Consider the following 20,244-nt stretch of genomic DNA (forward strand, 5'->3'; position numbering starts at 1 on the left):
GCCCCTATCGTCCGAAAAACCCTCCACTCGCTCCCCACGATGAGCTGCGCAGCCTAACACGAAATACCCAACTCCCTATTCATGACATCCTCCCGTCATCTACCACCCGCAAAAAGAACTGCAGCACTCTAACCACCGCTCCCCTTCTCCTCCGAGATGGAGTTCGTAACCGCCCTCCAGGGCACCTTCGACGACCAAAAACCCTCCCTCTTCGAGCTCCTCTCCGAGCAAGAACTCGCCTCCCTCCTCCCCCCAACGGTCCGCTACCTCCTCGCCGTCGCCGCCCAGCGCTACCCCCGTTACTTCCTCCGCGCCGTCAACTCCTTCGACGAGCTGTACGCGCTATGCATGCTGGTGGTCGAGCGCCACTACCTCCGCACCCGGGGGGGCAGCTTCACGGAAAACTTTTACGGGCTCAAGCGCGAAAAGGGCCTGTCGACCGAGATCCCCCGCGCTAGCATCGCCGCCCCAGATATCGTTAAGGATGCGTTGAAGTTGTCGACGGCCGACGTGTGGAAGAACCTCGCTGTTATGGTGGGGATTCCGTATCTCAGGAGGAAGCTGGATGAGGGCTACGAGGTGAATGCGCCGAGGGCGCTGTTGGGTGTTGCGTATACGAGGATGCCGATAAACCCGACGCTGAAGCAGAGGTTTGTGCATTATTACAGGTGGTTTCTGTTGAATGTCTACCCGAGCATCAATGCCGCGTATTACTTTTCCGTGTTGGCTTTCAACCTCGCCTACCTATTCGATAACTCGAAATACCATAACCCATTTATGTGGCTCATTGGCACGAGGGTGCGCCGCATGACTGTGGCAGATTACAGAGCCATAGACTTGCTCTCTAAGAAGGCTACGTTCGGCGCCGGTCAGCCAGCCGGTTGGAGGTCCGTCCTGGCGTCTCCCCGGGCCATGGGATCCGCGGCTCTATCGGGCCTGTCAGTTGCACTGCCTCTTAGCATATTCGCGCTCAAGTTCCTAGAATGGTGGCACGCGTCGGACTTTGCGCAGCAGCTGAGCCGCAAAGCGGCGGAGAACATCGAGCTACCTCCGCCCATCATCGCCGGATTGCTATCGAACAACAAGAAGGGGAAGAAAGCTGCGGTCGCCTCCCCCAAAGAAGAAGAGGAGGGGGAAGCCAGCTCGGCGGCCCCCGATCCCGAGAAGGCACCCATCGCGACGCCGTCGATGCTTCCGATCTTGACGGTCCCTACGCCGTCGGATTCCTCTCTCTGCCCCATCTGCGAGAGCGACATCGTTACGGCTACGGCTTGCCAGACGGGTGTGATTTACTGCTACACTTGCATCCATCGGTGGATAGAGGGGATGCATCCGAAACAAGAGGAATTCATGGTCGAGAGAGAGGGGAAATGGGAGAGTGGGAAGGGCAGGTGCGCGGTTACCGGGAGGCGCGTGTTGGGGGGAACTGAGGGGCTCAGGAGGATCATGCTGTAAAGTAGGTGTCGCGTCCTTGTGTATTATACTGTGATTGTTTTCACCTCTCAGCCGTGTCTTTTTTTTTTTGTTTTCTTTTCTCTGCGACTAGACGTGGGACGGGGGCCGGTGGGAATGCATAGAAGGGGAAAGGGGTGTTCCTGGCGTTGATGGGTAGTTCATATGTGCTTTTTCCTTATGTCTAGAGTACAATTTACAACCCGCTACACTCGATGATTCGAGGATGGGAAGCCCTTGCACTACAAAATCGAACTATACCTATAGGAAGTCTACCTTAAAACCCTCGTCTGTCTTACTATTCGGTGGGATGACCTCTTTTCGTGGAATGCTAAAAAACTAGTAGTGGCACAGGTGTCTCTGTCGTTCAGGTCTCACTCACGTCTGTCTCAGTTCGAGGAGGTAGTAATAGATTGACTTGGTAGTTAGGATCTGAGCCGATCGGTTCAATCGGTCAAGCAGAAGCACGAATCCTGTGCTTTATGTACCCTCAATCGCAGCCCGACCTTTCCTCCCAGCAGAACCCGCCCATCACCAAGTCGCTCCTTCCTCATCACCTCCACCCCTCCGCTCTTTCTCCAACATGGCAGCCCCTCAAAACACCTTTGATTATGTGTTATATATCGTAATCAGGGTCCGGATTATCACCAGCAGCCGATGGCCCGGTGGTCAGACGACGCAGCGGAGGAAGTGATCTGGTGGTTCACCGGCGAGGTCCTGGGTTCGAACCCTGACGAGGGCAACAACCCAGGATCCGAACCACGAAGACCTTCCGGTAGGTGCCCAGGGATCGAGTAAAGAAATACCCGCACTTCAAAGAAGATCCCCGCCCATAGGGTGGTTCGCGGGCGCGCAAGTAACCCGACGGGGTTATAAGGGCGCAATAGACGTTTATTTTTGTCCTTTTTTTTTACGCCCTTCTTTTCGACATTGAGACCATGGAAACAAATCGAGCGAGCTTCCGTACATTCTCTGCGCTGCAACCCCAGATATTGATCTGAATAAGCCCAAGACCGTCTGTGTTAGTCCCCCAGTCGTCTAAGAGCCACAGGTGTCGACTAGGTCTGGATACGGCATTGGTCTCACACAAAGTGACGTGCCGTCAACTAAGCTGCACGCCCCTGTTTAATTGACCTGTATGGAACCTGTCTCGACCGGCTGGCCCCGGGACAGGCAACTCACTGCCATCGCCCTCCTTTTAAACCTAGAACATGCCAGGGGTCTAGTTGAAGTGTGTTAGACACTTTCTCGCGTCGAGGTGTCCATCTTCTTAGGTTCATCTCGGCAGGGCCAGACCTGGGAAGAAGACGTATATATAACCTTAGCTTAGAATCATCATATTAGTCTCGGCTTGTGTCTGGTATTCACCAACCCATTCTCGTTTTTCCCTCCATTCTCTTTGTCCTTTTGGAGTGCAGATCCAAAGGCAACATAGATCCCCGTTTCCCCCGAGTACATAGGTTAAGGCCATATGGGGAGTGGTAGTCAAGATGCCCTACGATCTCGTTACCTCTTATGCCGGGGAGACCTTCTTGTCGGGGTTCAACTGGTTTAACGGCGCTGACCCTTCCAACGGCTTCGTCGAGTAAGTGGTACACTATTTGAAGAGGCCTTGGGGCTAGAGAATGGACCTGCTCACTTCGATATTAAACCTCTACTAGTTACCAATCGCGAGAAGATGCCACCAAGCTGAACCTCTACGGCATAACTAACACCGGCTCTGTCATCCTGAGGGCTGACCCTGCCAATCCAGTGCTTCCTGGAGAAAGGGGCCGAGCTAGTATTCGTTTGGAGAGCAAGGCAGCGTATAACCATGGACTCTTCATTGGAGACTTTGCTCATATGCCTGCGCCAAAGTGCGGCGTCTGGCCAGCTTGTAAGTTGCCCATCCTTCAAAAGCGACATAGACAACAAAAACTAACGTGCTTCAGTCTGGGTTTATGGACCCGACTGGCCCAACAACGGTGAAATCGACATCATCGAGGGGGCGAACAATGACCAGTTTAACCTCATGACTAGCCATACGTGAGTGTAAGCTCGTTTCATCCTTTCGTAGAACACAAGACTAATTTCCCTCCCCCCCAAGAGCCGAGGGATGTTGGTCACCCTCCTCTGAAGAGGTCCTCTTCACCGGCGCCCAACTTTCCCGAAACTGCGCCGGCCGCGGCGGCTTGGGTCAATTTTCGGGGTGCAGCTTCGTCAGTGATGATCCGCGGAGTTACGGGGACGGTTTCAACGCCGGAGGCGGCGGCATATACGCCATGGAGTGGGATGAGGAGTTCATCAAGATCTGGAACTTTCCCCGCGGTGAGATACCCGAGGATATTCTTGCCAGGAAACCGGATCCGTCGAGCTGGGTTACTCCCGTTTCTGTCTTCGGGGGCTCTAAGTGCGATGTTGATACGCACTACCGGGATATGAGCATCGTCCTCAATATTGTAAGTCTCTCTCTCTCTCTCTCTCTCTCTCTCTCTCTTTTTTTTTTTTTTTTTTTTTTTTTTTTTTTTACTTTCGTTCATGCTCTGCCGCTCGATGCTAACTTTGAGGTTGGATACAGAACTTCTGCGGTGACCTCGCCGATCAGCTATGGCTCCAAGACGGTTGCGGTACCGAGGAATTCACTTGCGCGGACTTCGTCTCCGCGTTCCCCGAGGAGTTCCAGAAGACTTACTGGGAAGTGAACTACATTGACGTCTATGAATTGGCTGGGAAGCCTGAGCCTAGCCGAGGACCTCATCCTGAACCCCAACCCACGCGTGTTCCCGAGCCCGGGCCTGAGCACCCCGAGGACGGCTCTCATCCCGGGTCCCCGACTGGCGCGAATGGCGGCGAGGGCGGTGGTAACAGCGGCTGGCCCAGGCCCGCTTCCAGTCCCGGTCCAAGGCCGACCTCTGAGCTCGATCCTGAGGGTGGACATCCTGAACCGAGTCCGCGTCCCTACCCTAGGCCCAGCACCGAAGGAAGTGGAGGCAACGGAGGCAGCGGCGGAAACGGTGGAAATGGGGGCGACGGCGGAACTAGTCATCACATCCCCATTAGCCCCGGGGAACCTCACTGCTTCGGGGACGGATGCAGCAATAGTCCCGGTGCGCTCCTCAATGGAACCCGCTGCGAGGGCGACGGGTGTGACTTGATTTGTAGAATCCCTGGGGGGTGCAATGCTTGGCGTGGAAAGTCTCACGAGGATGGTTCTCCTTGCTCTGGTCCTAGCTGTGGTGGCCATGGTCCTGAAGGGGAACTCGACGGAAATGAAGGCAAGGGAGGTAATGGTGGGGGTGGTGGGAACGGAGGAAACGGAGGAAATGGAGGCAATGAGGGCAGTGGGTGGCGCAGTGGGAATGGGGGCGGTGGGGGTAATGGAGGTAATGGAGGTAATGGTGGTAACAGCGGGGGTAGATGGGTCCGACCTGGGGTTCTTCACACGGATCCTAGGCCGGTCCCGGAAACCAGTGGTGGAAACGGAGGCGGCGAAGGTGCCGGAGGCAGTGGCGGTGACAATGGCAGCTGGGGACACGGAGGTAACAGCACTCGAAATAACAACCAGGATCGCCCGGCACCTCCTCCAAGGCCCCCAACGGGCCCCGGCTCACTTTCTGCCGATCCCGCCGGTCTACCTCGCGGAAACAACACAAATCAACGTCCCAGCGGCCCAGATGGTGGTTACGTGACAGCGGCGGCAACAACGCTGGGCGGCGGTATCCTCAGCACTCTGGCCGCAACGACCGTCCTCGCGTTCCTCATCTGAAAGATTGAAGGTCCACCCCCGTAAAAAAGAAACGAAAACTGTAATTTTTAATTATGTAAATAGAAATTTCTTAATACACCTTTTAATACCCTCGCGGGAAACATTCTGCGTTTGCCTCAACAGATAGGGAGCAACCCCCGCGAAACCAAAGAAGCCTTCGTAACGATGAATCTCCAGAGTACTTAGTGGCGTTAAGGCCTTGCGTGAACCACGACCTTGGCCTGCTCAACTTGCAAGTGACCGGGTTGCCCAGACCTGTGGCGCTGGCGGACAGAACAGAGAGGGCATGCCCTTTTACCTCTATTGGACAAACACAAAATATAGGTGGTTTATGGACTTGCCGAATGACTCACGCCGCGCATTTTGATGCTCCAACTTCCCTAAATATCGCACCAAAAATCAGGGCATCTCCAAGGGATGAAGGAGTTCCTTTGGGTACATTGATGAACTTGCTGAGTGGATCAAGTAACTCAACAGTTGATGTAAAACGGGGACAAGAAAAGAAGAGGCAAAAGATAAGTAAAATAAATAAAATAAAATAAAATAAAATAGAACTTGGAAAAAATCACTCGAAAAAGAAGACAAACGATAATTGCACTCTAAAAGACGCATCAAGAAACTGCGGCCCTGTTACTTCGTACACGAAGCGAGGTTGGAAAACAGGACGAAGAAGAAAAAGAGAAACAGTCGACGGCGCCGTGTGTGGGGAGACATTGCCATTAAACCCCGATTCCGGGTGGCGCGCATTTGAACAGTTCAACTTCGTGGCATCAATCCAGGAGAATCCACTTGCTAGATCCAGCGAAGTCTTATTAGTACGCATCCTCCCCAGCATCAATCCTCGCCGGCCCTTCTGCCCAACGGTTCTCATAGTCCCTACTATTTCGAACATATACGTGGACATGACTTCAATGGCATCCGAATCGGCAGCGACTATTCTCATCAACTGCAAGCAAACCCGCTTTCATATCGAAAGCCCAAATTACCGGGAGGTAAGCATCACTGAGACTCCGATAACTAAATTTACGAGGAGGGCATATTTGGAAGCTGAGATGACACTGATAGCTGGACATCGATGGCTTGAACATCACTGTCAAGTCCGCCGAGAAGAGCGCTGGGGCAACAAAGGCAAAGGGTAAAGCCAAAGTCAAGGGCGAGGGCACCGAGATTCTCTCAGATGCCAAGCTAAAGCTACAGGCGGGCCAGCGATATGCGTTACTGGGAAGAAATGGCTCCGGAAAGTCCAGTATGTCAAGATGAAGATCCCTTCGGCACCCAACAATGTGAAATGCGAGGAGAACTTATTCGTATGAATCTATTCAGCGCTCTTAAAGGCGATTGCCGAAAAGCTCATACCGGGTATTCCTGAGAAAACCCGCATTTCTATCCTGCAGCAGACCAGGGCGGACGATGCTAATACGGACATGCCGCCCGGGGAGGGAGCTGGCGCGCAGCCTGACTCGCCCTCCACTGGAAGGACGGTTTTGGAAGAGGTCATCGAGAGGGCTACGGCGAGGCACGAGGTCGAGCAAGAGATTCGAGGTCTGTAGTTAACTCTATCTCGTGGGACTTGAGAGAGCAAAGCCACCGATTGCTGACGCCGCAGCTCCTTCTAGCTTTGTCTGCCGGCGTTAACTCATCAGACCCATTCGCGCCCGTCAGGGTTGCGAGGAAACTGAAGCACGAACGCCTCTTGAAGAAGCAGTTCCTCCTAGACAAGGACGCACGACTGAGAAGCGGCGCTCGAGGCTTACAGGCTAGGAAGGCACTGATTGCCGGAGAAAAGGCCGTGGCGGAGTCCGCTGCACTGTATATCACCCCCGAAGAACAAGCAAAATCTATAACATCCAAATCGCTAACGCTTAAGACTCTTAGTTTGGAGCAGCCCGGTGATGAAATCGCGGCCGATGCTCTACAGGCGGAGACCCAAGAGGCGGTGGATATGCTCGCCGAACTCCAGCTTCAAGTGGAGCCGTCTCGAATCTCGGACATTGAGGCGAAAGCTAAGAGGATTTTGACCGGTTTAGGTTTTTCCGAAGCTTACATGGCCAAACCCGTAGCCAGCCTTTCGGGAGGCTGGCGGATGAGAACCGCACTGACTGCCGCCCTACTACAGGAGACTGACATTCTCATCCTCGACGAACCTACCAACTTCCTGGATCTTCTTGGAATCATATGGCTCCAGCGCTATCTCCAATCCCTGCAAGACACGGCGGATCCGCCGACCCTTATCCTGGTGTCGCACGACAGAGACTTCATCTCTCTTTGCACAGATCTCATGATTCTCAAGGAAAAACAAATCACCTACTTCCACGGCGACCTACCTAGCTACGAAGCTGCGCAAACAGACCGAAAACTCTGGCTCACCAAGATGAAGGAGGCGCAAGACCGCCAGCGCGCCCACATGCAAAAGTCCATCTCCAACAATATCAAGGCGGGCAAAGCAAACGACGACGACAACAAACTACGGCAGGCCAAGTCACGACAGAAGCGTCTCGACGACCGCATGGGCATGAGCGTCAACGCGAAGGGCCAGAAGTTGAAGGTGAATCGGGACTTGGTGGGGTACTTCACGTCGGCGCGTGAGGAGATTGAGGTGCCGCAGGATGATCGCGGGGTTACGATTGTGCTGCCGGAGCCGACGGATTTGCGGTTCCCGGGGTCGCTGATTTCCTTGGATAATGTTTCCTTTCGGTACGGTGGTGCGTCGAGGCTGAAGTCGCAGCAGCAGCCCCTTGTCTTGGAGGAGGTAACGCTTTCTGTGGGAATGGGCGATAGGATTGGCATCCTGGGGCTCAACGGTGCTGGCAAATCGACGCTTATCAAGCTACTTGTCAATGAGACGAACCCGACTAAAGGCACGGTAAACACGCATCCGCGTCTCAAGCTCGGCTACTACTCCCAGCATGCCGTGGAAGAACTACAAGCCATGGGCCGCAAGGACCCTGCCCTCACGGCTCTCGCGCTGCTCTCTAAGGAGGTTGAAGGCGAGCTGGATGAGGGCCAGGTGAGGGGCCTGTTAGGTTCTCTAGGCCTGCCGGGCCGCATTTCGTCCGACGTCCCCGTCGCAAAGCTCTCTGGTGGCCAACTTGTACGCCTGCAACTCTCGAGACTCCTCTGGAAGCATCCGCACTGCCTCGTTCTCGACGAGGTGACGACGCATCTCGACTACGAGACCGTCACGGCGCTACGAGTGGCCCTACGCTACTGGGAGGGTGCAGTCGTGCTGGTCAGTCACGACAGGTGGTTCATGAGGGGTGCGGTGGAGAATGTCATCGATGAGGAGGATGGCGATGGTAGTGATGCGGATGGGGAGGATGAGGCGGAGCAGAAGAGGAGGCGGGTTGTTTATAGATTGCGGGCGGGTAAGCTGACGGTGTTGGAGAATGGTGTGACGCAGTTTGAAGAGGCTCTGGAGAAGCGAGTGAGGAAGTTGTTGAAATGATGGTTGCACTTCTTTTTTTTTTCTTTTACTTCTTGAAGCATTGTTCTTAGCCTGGCAAGCACCTCAAGTCTTTTGAAAATGCATCTACCCCTTGACGATATCGGTCGACAAGAGGTGACAGAACCACGCACGTTCATCATAATACGATGCCCAATTTATGGCCCAGGTGATCTAGATCTAGGCAAAATACCGAGGCAGTCGGGCAGCGTCGCAGATAGAGGGCCAACAACCAGACACCCGGTACCACGGCGCAGGCGGGGGAGGACTGGAAACCCCATCTACCTACCGTAGTTCTGGTCGAGACATCGAGTGCGCGGGAGATACAAGGACGGGAGGAATACGGGAGATGGTCGGCCAGGTTTCTTGGACTACGAAGTAATATAGGTAAAGTGACCTGAGCCAGGGGATGAACAATATCCATAGTGAAGATGTCCTCGCTTACCCGGCTAATTGTGACCGCGTTGATGATGGATGATTTTCGATCAGCGAAATGACCCGGATTTATTCGAAGCGGCGTGCGGGACGAGTATTACACTGTATTTCTAGTTTCTAAAAGTCTCTCTCGTGCTTGGCAGTGTTCTTTCCGAACGGTGGCTGTTTCGATGGACAGAAAGCCGTTGTTGTTGAAGATGCATGTCTTACTTCTAATTTCTGGGGTAAAAATAGGGATTTGAGTCGATGAGCCGCCGTTCCTGCGCTATTCTGAGTTGTCGCTTGTCAAGCAACCTGAGACTCAACCGAATCCAACGAATCCCTCAACAGCGCCCCGTCCTCTGCGCCTCGAGAGATGGCTCAGTGCAGCTTTGATTGGCTAAGAACAGGCGATAGGAGCCGATCGGCGACAGCACAGCATTCGACGAGGTGCTAAGAATGCGACTTAAACTGCAAGGTACCTAACGGTTCTTCATCGTTGTCGTGGGAGGTTTCCATTCGGACGCTCTCTTGACGCTTTGTCCGAAATGGGCCAATCTCATCTTGTGATGGGGATTGCTCATTTCCGTCTCTGTCGACTGTCGCCTGTGCTAGTCCCGTTTGAGTTGGAGGAGAAGAGTTAAAGTGAGCCAGGAAATCTGCACCTCTCCATAGGCTCTGAGTCTCTGACCGATACTTCAATGTTCCTCCCTTCCCCCATGTCCATGTTCTGTGTCATTCGGTTAAGGAAAGTCAATGCCCGTTCGCGAAAAAAAAAAAAAAAAATCAAACATGGTGTCGCACGAAAGTAAACGGAAAGGAAAGGAGAAGTCGGAAGGGAAAGAAAGACCTTTCGCGCCCGGTTCTCTACTCCGTACACTACCATCAGATTTGATCTCCCGATTGAAGGCGGGTGCGGATGCGCGGATTTTCGAAACATGTCATCCCACGAAATCCTGCCGCGTGGTTTGCAGATGGTGTCTGCGAAGCAAGTTAGAATAGACTACGAAGTAGAGTAATACTTCGTGCAGCTTGCCCCATGTGTCGCTGCAAAATTTTCACCATTCCAAGAGATGCGACGATGATCTGGCAAGGGAGGCTACTTCCTTGTGTACATTGTCGAATTGTAATCTCGGTAGGTTATTCAAAGAGTGTACAAGTGGATGCCCATCTATTATGCATGTTGAGAATACCTCGGTTCTAGCGTTGAGTCCGTTGGTTTCAAAAGTATTCAGTACAAGTAGACTAATCAAAATTATGCACGCTAGCTGTCAGTCTGTCAGTCTGGGTGGGTTCCTGCACCTGTGCCTGACTTGTGCCCATGTGTGTGTGTGCGCTGTTCCTGCTGTTCCCTGCTGTTCCTGGCCGCAACGGCGGCAGGACCACTTTGCTTCATACCAATGGCGCCCTGCGCTGCCCCTGGTTCCCAGGTTGCTCGCGATTTCGGCTGGGATGTAGCATGTAGCGTCCTTATTGAGTCTATCCGTAAGATTGCGGTCGATGCAACCCTGGTCGCTCGAGTGGTGTGTGCTCTGTCGCCCCCCCAATTTTGAGAAAGCCAAGTCCAAGCCCAGGTATTTTACTTTAATGTGTAATTAGGACCCATCGTGTGTTGTTGCCGTTTCCCCCCTTCCTTCCTTCCATCCCAACCTCACCCCTAAACTTACAGTAATCTTGTTGTCGTGACGACTTCACACAACGCTCCTTCTCAAGTTGCAGACTTCAAACTGCGTTCACTCTTTTAACCCCAAAAATTGCCGAAAAGGGATTTCCTTTGACATCTCTCGCGTCTTTCGATTGTTTATTTCCGCTCGTTTGTCGTCGCCGTTTGAACCTGTGCAATAAACTCACGTCCAAACAACACCGAATCCCTCAAATTCGAGTCGAATTTCCTAAAATCCGACATTTCAAGACAAGAAAAGAAGGATAATTCAAGGACAGCAAAGATGAAGGTCACCGCCGCTGCCGTTTTGGCCCTCGCCGCCACTGTCGCCGCCGACAACGTCAGGTTCACCAGGGCCGCTCCCGCCCAGCTCGGTCGTCTCGCCCGTAGAGAGGACGATGGCGCCTACGAGCCCGAGCTCCTCGAGTGTGGTGAGGGCAACACCTGCGCCGAGGCCTGCGGTGCTGGTTATGAGCAGTGCGAGTCGTCTGCTTCTGAGAACCACTGCTTCAACCCCGCCGCAGGAGAGACCTGCTGCACGTTCCTCGGTCTTGGATGTAGGTTTCTCTGTCGAATCTTGTCGTCCGCTTTTTTTCCTTCATCATCCTTCCTTGAACGACCCTCCATCCCATGAGCCTCGTGGGCTGTAGAAATGATGTCGACATACTAACATTCGCGTAACGAAAGCTTCGTGCAACGCCGGCTACTTCTGCGCCCACGACGTCAGCAAGAGCACCGTCTGCTGCGCTGAGGGTTCTTCTCTCGAGGAGTGCGCCACGCTCAACAAGGCCAACGGTGCCTTGACGTCGGACCCGCCCGTCCCCTCGACCACTGAGACTGCGACTGAGACTGAGTCCTCTGCTGAGCCTACCGAGCCCGCTACCACCACCGGCTCGTTCAACTCGACCACCACTTTCGTCCCCAGCTCTACCAAGGCCCCTATCAACGGCACTTCTTCGGCCGGCGCGTCCACCACCCGCACGGGTACCACGCCCTCTACTATTCCCTCGCAGGTTCCCCCCGAGAGCGGTGCCGCTTCCTTGGTCCCCGCCACTGCTGCAGCCCTCTTCCTGGTCGGTGCCTTCGCCGCTCTCTTCTAAGCTCTCTCGCACCATTCTACCGCCAGGAGCGAAATTCGCTCCATCTGGAGCTGCGATTATGGACGGCAAGACTTGGGTGAATAGTGTTGGTTTGCACTGTTAACCTGGTCCTCTGGGAGGCTCCCTCATGATACCCCGAACTATCCTGCATCAATTAATAGCGTGCCACGAACGATTACCCTTTGTTAACGACCCTCACGATGATTGATCGGCTGGAACGAGGGGAGGCAGTTTGTCAAGAGAAGAAAAAGAAGAAAAAGGCGTGGGAAACGTTGGATGGTCAAGCGGGAAAGGGAAGGTGTTTGGAGTGTTGCGCGCCAGGAGTGCATTTTTTTTCCTCTCGTTCTCCTTGAAATGATACACCCTCATACTTTGCATCTTTTTTCTTGTCGTTGGGATTTTCTGATTTTCGATCTTCTTCTCCATTAGACTCTATTCTTTTTTGTGGTCATACCCCTTTTTCTTCTTTCGAGTCTATTACTTCTTTCTTCTCTTCGGAACGATTCCCCCAAATTTTCGTTTTAGTTGGCACATTTGTGGATTTTATGTTTTGTTATGGAAGGAAGGGTTGGCCTGAGTTCTTTCGAAAATGGAAAACTTTTTTTTTTTTTTCTTTCGACGAGTCAGGATGATGGGTGAGAAGGAGAAAGGCTCTTATATGTAGTCCTGCTGTGTATCTGGCCAGCCCTTGATCTGTCCCATTTGGCTAGAAAGCGGGTGATGTCTTGAATCTGGCTGATCTGTCTTGGACGTTTCCCCCCTCCTCTACCATAGTTGATCGACATTAGTTTTGTTTCTAATACCCATCTGATTTGCTCTCGCTTCCTTCCTTGATTTAGTTAACCTGGTGTTATATTTTGTGTGCGGCATCTTGCCTAAAGAGACGATATGTCTCGGGCAGGTGAGACTTGAGCCACAAGCGGGATGCCTTTTCCATGTAATTCCATGTAATTCCTATAGTACCAGACCGCGTCTCAACCACTTGGCTCCGTTGCAGACCTGCCCTCGGTGTAATCCTAGCCTGGTTGATGGTGAAACTACCTTCTAGACCCGTCGAACAACTGCCGGACTGAGGCACCGTAGTACGGGTTGATTGCCCCAAGTCATCTTGTGCCTGCGGGTATGGGGCATCAAATCAATTATCAGACTTCGCGCTTCCTCGTGGGGCTCCTCCGCAGTGGGCCTGGCCCAGCAGATGCAGCTTCGCCGTTGTGAGATTCGACGCTTCCTCTGCCTGGGGAGTCCCACCCTAATAGTGGAGCGCTGATAATTACTTCGTGGAGGTGGAATTTCAAATTATGACAGCGCCCGCTTTTCTGAAGGGGAAAGCCGAAACCCTAAAGGGCACTGTCGCCAGCTGCCGCTGAGCACAGTTTGCGAAGCTTCTGACTAATAAATTCAGCACTCCCGCCCCACGCCATCTCCTCCTTTTAGAATTGTACAGGCTGCAAGTTTCTTGGTTCAGGCTCCTCTTTTTGCCTTCGGTGAGCAATCAGCGCTCTTGAAATACGAAGGGTACACGTAATGTATGCTGCGGGCACAGGCGCGTGGCGTGCCTTCTCCTAAACCCGGTTCAAGACAAGTTACAACCCACGTCAAGCCAAGAACTATTATCAACGGAATTTCGAGCATCAAGCCCAATCTCGTGATACTAGCCACGAAGCCCCTCAACTCCGTCTCTCGTATTTCCTTTTTTTTTTTTTAGGGCACCCCCTCCGCCGTTTCGAACATATTTTAGCAAATGGTCTCCCTTTCTATCATCTCGCGACGACTACGTTTCCCCCTCTCTCGCGAATAACGAACGAAGAAGAGAGGCAACTACCTACGGCCAAGGAAAGAATGAACTGCCATCGCGCACAGCAACGATGGTCCTCTCCGGTCTCCTTGGCGATCGATCCAACAACCCGAAGCTAAAATCCCCGCAACCCTCCAAGTCCCCCAAGTCCTCGAGCACCCGGTCCCCGTCCGCGACTCGTAACTCCCCAAACAGCGACGATCCCGCCGTGCCGTCCGAATACATCCACGATGAGTCCCAGCTCCAGGACGTCCCTGACGAGGGCCCGGATCTGCGCGAGCTGAACAACAGCCTCGAGGCCCTGGCGGCCGTGTTTCCGAATATACAGATCGAGGTGTTTAGGGAGATGCTGGCCAGTTTCGACGGCGAGTCGAGGTTGGCGCTCGTGGCTGATGCGCTGCTGAAGAATCGCGTTACGTGGGTCAAGGGCCGCTGGAAGGTGGCCGAGGCCGAGGGCGGCAAAGAGAATAAGGTGGTAGTGAGACGGCGAGACGGGGACGAGTCTGCCTCGGTGCCAGCTTCGGAGACGTTTCGGACTCCCGCTTATAAGGATGCTGTGAAGGCGCTGGCGTGGCACGAGTTCAAGGGGCTTTCGAAATCTACCGTCCATGGTGTGCTGGCGGAATCGAACTATACCTACCTAGATGCGCGGCGCACGCTGACGGAGCTCTCATCTCGGTCGTGGAGGTTTGCGATATCGTCTTTGTTTTTTAGGAGGAAACCCGTGACCTCTGCCGAGGCGCAGAATCATCCCCTGGTAATCTGGAGGTCGACAGGCAGGGGGTCTATCATACCGACGATCAAGACGACGGGCAACGCCGAGCTGGATAGGGAACTATACGATGCTCTGATTAGACCCTTGAAGGAAAAGGCCAAGCAGCAGCAGGAGGACAAGGACAAGGAGCTAGCGCAGTACTTAAATAACGAGGAGGCGGCGGAAACCGACGCAACGCACGAGTGCTGCTGCTGCTTCACCGACGGCGCCTTCGAGGAGTTCACGAGCTGCAGCGCAGCGGGGCATCTACTCTGCTACAAATGCGTGCAGCACTCCCTCTCCGAAGCCGTCTTCGGCCAAGGATGGCACAGCATCGATGAGTCGACAGGCACGCTGAAATGCATGGCGGTGGACGGCGAAGAATGCAAGGGGCGCATCACCGCGGACCACCTCCACCGCGCCCTGCTCGACATGCCCAAGGGCGCCGACATCCTGCACAAATTCGACCAGCGCCTCGCCGAGCAGAGCCTAGTCGCCTCCCAGTTCCCCCTCATCCGCTGCCCGTTTTGCAGCTACGCCGAAGTCGACGACATCTACCTCCCCGAAAATTCTCGGTCCCTAACCCTCCGTCCCAACCGAGTCATCAACGTCATCATCATCCTCATCTGCGCCACCACCCTACCCCTTTTCGTGCCGCTCTTCATCCTATCCACCCTCATCTGCATCGTCCTGAGCATTAAGAACCCTCCGGGCCCCTATCTCTCCTCCCAATGGCAAGCAGCCCTCCAACGCCGCTCCCGTCGCCGTCGCGGGCCCAAATTCACCTGCCGCAACCCCGCCTGCGCCCGCTCCTCGTGCCTCTCCTGCTCCAAATCCTGGACCGACATCCACGTATGCAACGAATCTAGTCTCGTCTCCCTACGCACGCAGGTCGAGCAGGCCATGAGCATGGCCGTCAAGCGCGTCTGCCCCCGGTGCAACACCTCCTTCGTGAAAAACGCCGGCTGCAACAAGCTCCGGTGCCCCTGCGGCTACAAGATGTGCTACGTCTGCCGCAAAGACATCGGAGAGGAAGGGTACCGCCACTTCTGCGACCACTTCCGGCCCGATGGGGACCCGCGTCGCTGCGACGAGTGTACGCGGTGTAATCTCTGGGAGGCGGACGATACGGAGATGTTACTGCGCAAGGCGAAGGAGGACGCTGAGAGGAAGTGGATGGAGAGGGAGAAGAAGGTGCTTTCGGGGGCGGAGAGGGCGTTTTTGGAGACGGGGTTTGCGGGGAGTGGGGAGGAGGGTGGCGTGGAGATGCTGCTTGCTCGGAGGAGGGTTCCTTCGTTGCCGGAGTTTCTGGATACGGTTCTCGAGACGATGTTTTATTAATTCGTTCCTTTCTTCCGTTTCCTCTTTTTTTTTTATTATTGCTCCTCTGTTGGCTGGCATATTCTTTTTGTAATCACTACTTTCATTTTTTTTTCTCTCTTTTTTTCCTTTTTCAGTCTTTACGAGGAACGGCTAAGAACCATGGTCTCAAGACGCATAAATCAAGGTGGTGGCATTTATAGTGGCAAAAGACGGAAGAAGAACGCATGGAGGATGAGGAATACACACACACAGCGAGAGACACTCGAATCAGAAGCAGGGCATTTTGCATCCAAGGTCGGACAACTTGAAGAGAATTCATCTCACCACTTTTCTTCTGGTTTCATTTTTCTATATATCGCTTCTGCCTCTTATCATGAAGATGGGGTTTGTAAGGTGTGTTAATGGTTCTACAAACTTGCATACTGTTTATACCCTCAAGAATTGAGAACTCGCCTCTTTGAAAACTAGCACCGAGGTCTTTTATACAGACCAAACTTCTCTCTAATAAATAAAGAGAAAAAAAAGTAATGAAACGTTTAACTTAGAAAGGGTCATTTTCAAATACAACAATGTTCTAATGTTACAAAAGTACAATTTCTCATACCAACCATCAACATAAACTCCTTCAATACTGGCCCCAATTAAACGAGCTCAACAGCGGCACCTCCAATGGCAAGTTTTCCAGTCTCTTTGACCTTGGTCTGGAAGATGACCTTGTTGCCCTCTTTCCACATCTCCGTCACGACGGTCTGGCCGGGGAGGACGGTGCCGGCGAAGCGGACCTTGATGTTCTTGAACTGGCCGAATCTGTAAAAGGAGAAGGGTTTAGTATCTCAAATGAATCAATCATAAACGGAAGGGCGAAGGGGAAAAGGGGGGGGGGAACATACCGCTCGTAGACAGCCTTTCCAGCAATGCCGAAGAAGCAAAGACCGTGAAGGATAGGGACCTTGAATCCGCCCATCTTGGCGAAACCAGGGTCAATGTGCAGAGGGCTATCATATGCGTATTAGCAAGCGTTCAAACACCACGCCCAGCGAAGAACTAGAAAACTCACTTGTAATCTCCGCTCAGCCTGTAAATGGCAGCCTGCTCCTCGGTAGTCTTCTCCTCAACAACAGCGTCAGGCGACCTCTTAGGCGGCGCGTTCGCCGCCGTGCTGGCGCCCCTATCCTCGGCCTTCTTGGGCCCGCCGAAGCCTCCGCAGCCTCGGAGGAAGACGGTCATCTCGTTGTAGAATACGTCCTCACCCGTGGCCTTGTTGACGGTGGTGATGCCCGTCCTGACGATAGCGGCGGCGCCCTTGTCGACAACCTCGAGGAGCCTGGGGTACGAGACGAGGGTGCCTGAGGTGGGGATGGGGTACTTCTTGATCTCGAGGAACTGCTCGCCGTGCAGGAGCATCATGGGCGAGAAGTTGGGCACGAGGTCATCGAGGTTGTAGGGGGATTCGGCGTTGAAGGGGGGAATGACACCGAAGGTGGGGAGGGCCTGGAAGTCCTCGGAACCCTCACTGTACGTAGGTGGGAGTGGTCAGCATGCTACGATCAAATTGAGCACCGCGAAGACACATATCAAATGCTCATTTTCAGCGGATTTTGAAAAGTCGCTCATGAAAAACTTACTAGACATATTTAAGATCGGTGCGCTTGGAGCCGATGCCCAAGTTGTAGAGCATTACGTCGCGCTCCTCGTACGTGAACTCGGTGCCCTTGGCCTTGGCCTGCTTGGCCTCTGCGATGGCCTTAAGGTACTGATTGTCGCCAGAGCCGGCCTACGATAAAAGCGAAGAGTTTAATAAATGAAACGTCAATCAAGAACTTTCTATTTTTACATATGTACAAAAGATAAGAAAAAAATAAAAAGAGAAAAATCATGAAGTCATGAGAGGTATTAGGACTAAATAAGAATTTCCTCATACCTTGTTCTTCTTGTTCTCCATGTTGGCCATGATCTTCTTCAAGCCATCCTGGCCCTTCTCGGGGTGGTCCGCCCTCTCGTCAAAGGTGACAATGTCCTTCCAGTACTTGAGGACCTCCTCGGGGGTCAGGGTGACGTCGACGGGGAAGCCGTGTCCGCCGGTTCGCTGCCACCTGGTCTGGCCGCACCAACCGCTGCCGACCTCGTAGAGGCCACCGGTGGGGTTGGGGACCTTGTCGCTGGCGAGGGCGAGGACCAAGGGCGCGATGTAGTCGGGCTTGAAGGCCTGGACGAGCTCCTCGGGGAGAATGGTCTTGGTCATGGCGGTACCGGCGTTGGGGGCAATGGTGTTGACGTAGATGTTGTACTTGGCGCCCTCAAGAGCGAGCGCCCTGGAGAAACCAAGGATACCGGCTTTCTGTGAGTGCTGTCAGTAAGATGTCACGGACGGAGGAATCTGCTAAAGTGGTTTTCTTTGACGGTCTACTTACAGCAGCGGCGTAGTTGGCCTGTCCGAAGTTACCGTAGATACCGCTGGTAGAGGTGGTGTTGATGACACGACCATACTTCTGCTTAAGGAAGTAGGGCCAAGCGGCCTTGGTAACCTTGTAGGTACCACGGAGGTGAACGTTGATGACGGGGTCCCAGAGGTCATCAGTCATGTTGGTGAAGGCCTTGTCACGGAGGATACCGGCGTTGTTGACAACGATGTCAATGCGGCCGAAGGCGTCGATGGCGCCCTTGACGACGGCCTCACCGTCCTCAGCAGAGGCCTTGACACCAGCGGCCTTGCCACCGAGCTTCTTGATCTCGTTGACGACATCGTCGGGGTTGACGAGATCGTTGACAACGACGGAAGCACCGTGCTTGGCGAAGGCCAAGGCGTAGGCACGACCGATACTAAGGAGGCGACTGTTAGCTCAAGGATATTCCAATAATAGAGAAGAGTTGAATTCTTATGTCACTTACCCAGCGCCACCTCCAGTAATGAGGGCGACACGGCCGGTGAAGTCGAGCTTCTCACCGGCAGGGCTGGGTCCGAGCTTCACGGCATCCTCGAGGAGGGTGAGGAAGTCGTTAGGGCCGGTGGGGTGCTGGGGGTTGGAGAAGTCGGTGACCTTGTTCCACTGCTTAAGGATGGCACCGGGGGTGTAGGTCTCATCGGGGCGGAGAAGAAGACCGCTGGATCGCTCCCACCTGAGCTTGGCGACGTGGCCGGCGCCAGCCTCGAAGATGGAGCCGGTCTCGGTGGTGTTGGAGGGGTGGACGAGGCAGGCGACGATGGGAACAACCCAGTCGGGCTTGAGGTTCTGGAGCACATCGGGAGGCATAACAGTCTCGGTCATGCGGCTGGCAGCTATTGATCATGCTAGTTAGCTCTGCTGTTCTTTGGCAGCCTGGCGAGGAACGGGACCGTAGCGAAAGGAGCACTAACCAATGGGAGCAATGGCGTTGGCGAGAATGTTGTACTTGATGCCCTCCTTGGCAAGGGTCTCAGTGAAACCGACGAGACCGAGCTTGGCAGCTGCGATGTTCTTGCGTTAGTTTTACGCTTCTGGTTGGCGCGAATGCACGAAAAACTGGGCTGCTTAGCTGGTTCTACTTACCAGAGTAGTTGGTCTGGCCGAAGCTGCCAAAGAGACCGGCAGCAGAGGCAGTGTTGATGACCCTGCCATACTTCTGCTTCCTGAAGTAGGGCCAAGCAGCCTTGGCGCACTTGTAGGAGCCCTTGACGTGGACCTTGATGATGAGGTCCCAGTCCTCATCCTTGATGTTCTTGAAGCTGATATCGCGGAGGATACCGGCGTTGTTGATCAACACGTCGACGCGGCCGAAAGCCTTGATGGCGGTCTCGATGATGCGCTCGCCGTTCTCGACGGAATCGTAGTTGGCAACGGCCTTGCCGCCGGCAGCCTTGATCTCGTTGACAACAACATCGGCAGCCTACAAAACACACGGGAAAGCGTCCAAGTTAGTTACGGAGCTCTCCTGAAACGGGGTGGTGGAGAGGGGCAGAATTGGTTGTCGTGGCGGGATGCCTCGGCACATGGGAGCACATGGTACACGGTACATGGGCTCAGAGAGAGAGGGAGATAGTCTAGCTATCACCATACCTTTGAAGAGTTGCCCTCACCCTTGAAAGAACCGCCCAAGTCGTTGACGACGACGCTGGCTCCTCGAGAGGCGAAGAAGGTAGCGTAGGCCTTGCCGAGGCCACCGCCAGCACCGGTCACGACGACGACCTGGCCGTCAAACCTTAGATCCGCGGACATTGTGGTTGTGGAATGTGTGTGGTGGGGGGGAGAGAGAGCAGCTCGGTCAATGCGAATTAGAGCAAAGCACGGGCGTGGGATGTTTCACGCAGAAGAAGGAAAAAGAAACAAGAGAGAAAAAAAAAATGAGGAATCTAGATTTGAGGAGAGGGATATCGTGAGAGAAAAGGTGGCAGGAGAGAATGAGGTTATAGACTTCCGGAGCACGAGGGGAGGAGGATAGGTGATAATATACCAGATAATTCCAGTTGACCAAAGTACTCAATTTGACGGGCTCCTCGGCAAATGCTGATGCCACCAGCAACAGACTGCACGACCTAAGCTCCGTTGCCAGTGCGCGGCGTTACTCCACAGCACCAGACG

At 53.8% G+C, this 20,244-nt stretch overlaps 4 protein-coding genes and 2 pseudogenes across 4 annotated transcripts; 5 read left to right on the top strand and 1 right to left on the bottom strand.

The window, feature by feature from the left end:
* Nucleotides 1-156: 156 nt before the first annotated feature.
* On the top strand, nucleotides 157-1,455 carry SAPIO_CDS7195 (annotated as a pseudogene; the record flags this gene model as incomplete).
* Nucleotides 1,456-2,942: 1,487 nt separating this feature from the next.
* Nucleotides 2,943-5,197, top strand: SAPIO_CDS7196 (uncharacterized protein; the record flags this gene model as incomplete). Its single annotated transcript, XM_016789100.1, has 5 exons — nucleotides 2,943-3,037; nucleotides 3,114-3,328; nucleotides 3,384-3,477; nucleotides 3,539-3,890; nucleotides 4,010-5,197. 5 exons carry the CDS (start codon nucleotides 2,943-2,945, stop codon nucleotides 5,195-5,197), a joined length of 1,944 nt encoding a protein of 647 aa, XP_016640927.1.
* Nucleotides 5,198-6,099: 902 nt separating this feature from the next.
* Nucleotides 6,100-8,642, top strand: SAPIO_CDS7197 (ABC transporter; the record flags this gene model as incomplete). The annotated part of the gene is made up of 4 exons (XM_016789101.1): nucleotides 6,100-6,189; nucleotides 6,263-6,443; nucleotides 6,521-6,739; nucleotides 6,814-8,642. The coding sequence occupies 4 exons, from the start codon at nucleotides 6,100-6,102 to the stop codon at nucleotides 8,640-8,642; spliced, it is 2,319 nt and encodes a 772-aa protein (XP_016640928.1).
* A 2,357-nt stretch (nucleotides 8,643-10,999) lies between these two features.
* On the top strand, nucleotides 11,000-11,816 carry SAPIO_CDS7198 (uncharacterized protein; the record flags this gene model as incomplete). The annotated part of the gene is made up of 2 exons (XM_016789102.1): nucleotides 11,000-11,273; nucleotides 11,404-11,816. 2 exons carry the CDS (start codon nucleotides 11,000-11,002, stop codon nucleotides 11,814-11,816), a joined length of 687 nt encoding a protein of 228 aa, XP_016640929.1.
* Nucleotides 11,817-13,681: 1,865 nt separating this feature from the next.
* On the top strand, nucleotides 13,682-15,706 carry SAPIO_CDS7199 (annotated as a pseudogene; the record flags this gene model as incomplete).
* A 623-nt stretch (nucleotides 15,707-16,329) lies between these two features.
* On the bottom strand, nucleotides 16,330-19,881 carry SAPIO_CDS7200 (3-hydroxyacyl-CoA dehydrogenase; the record flags this gene model as incomplete). The annotated part of the gene is made up of 10 exons (XM_016789103.1): nucleotides 16,330-16,495; nucleotides 16,579-16,683; nucleotides 16,746-17,201; nucleotides 17,314-17,462; nucleotides 17,610-18,026; nucleotides 18,100-18,508; nucleotides 18,578-18,965; nucleotides 19,044-19,133; nucleotides 19,216-19,552; nucleotides 19,723-19,881. The coding sequence occupies 10 exons, from the start codon at nucleotides 19,879-19,881 to the stop codon at nucleotides 16,330-16,332; spliced, it is 2,676 nt and encodes an 891-aa protein (XP_016640930.1).
* Nucleotides 19,882-20,244: the final 363 nt, after the last annotated feature.

The sequence above is a fragment of the Scedosporium apiospermum genome, assembly GCF_000732125.1.
Source record: "Scedosporium apiospermum strain IHEM 14462 chromosome Unknown SEQ_SAPIO_0110, whole genome shotgun sequence".
Classification (NCBI taxonomy): Eukaryota; Fungi; Ascomycota; class Sordariomycetes; order Microascales; family Microascaceae; genus Scedosporium; species Scedosporium apiospermum.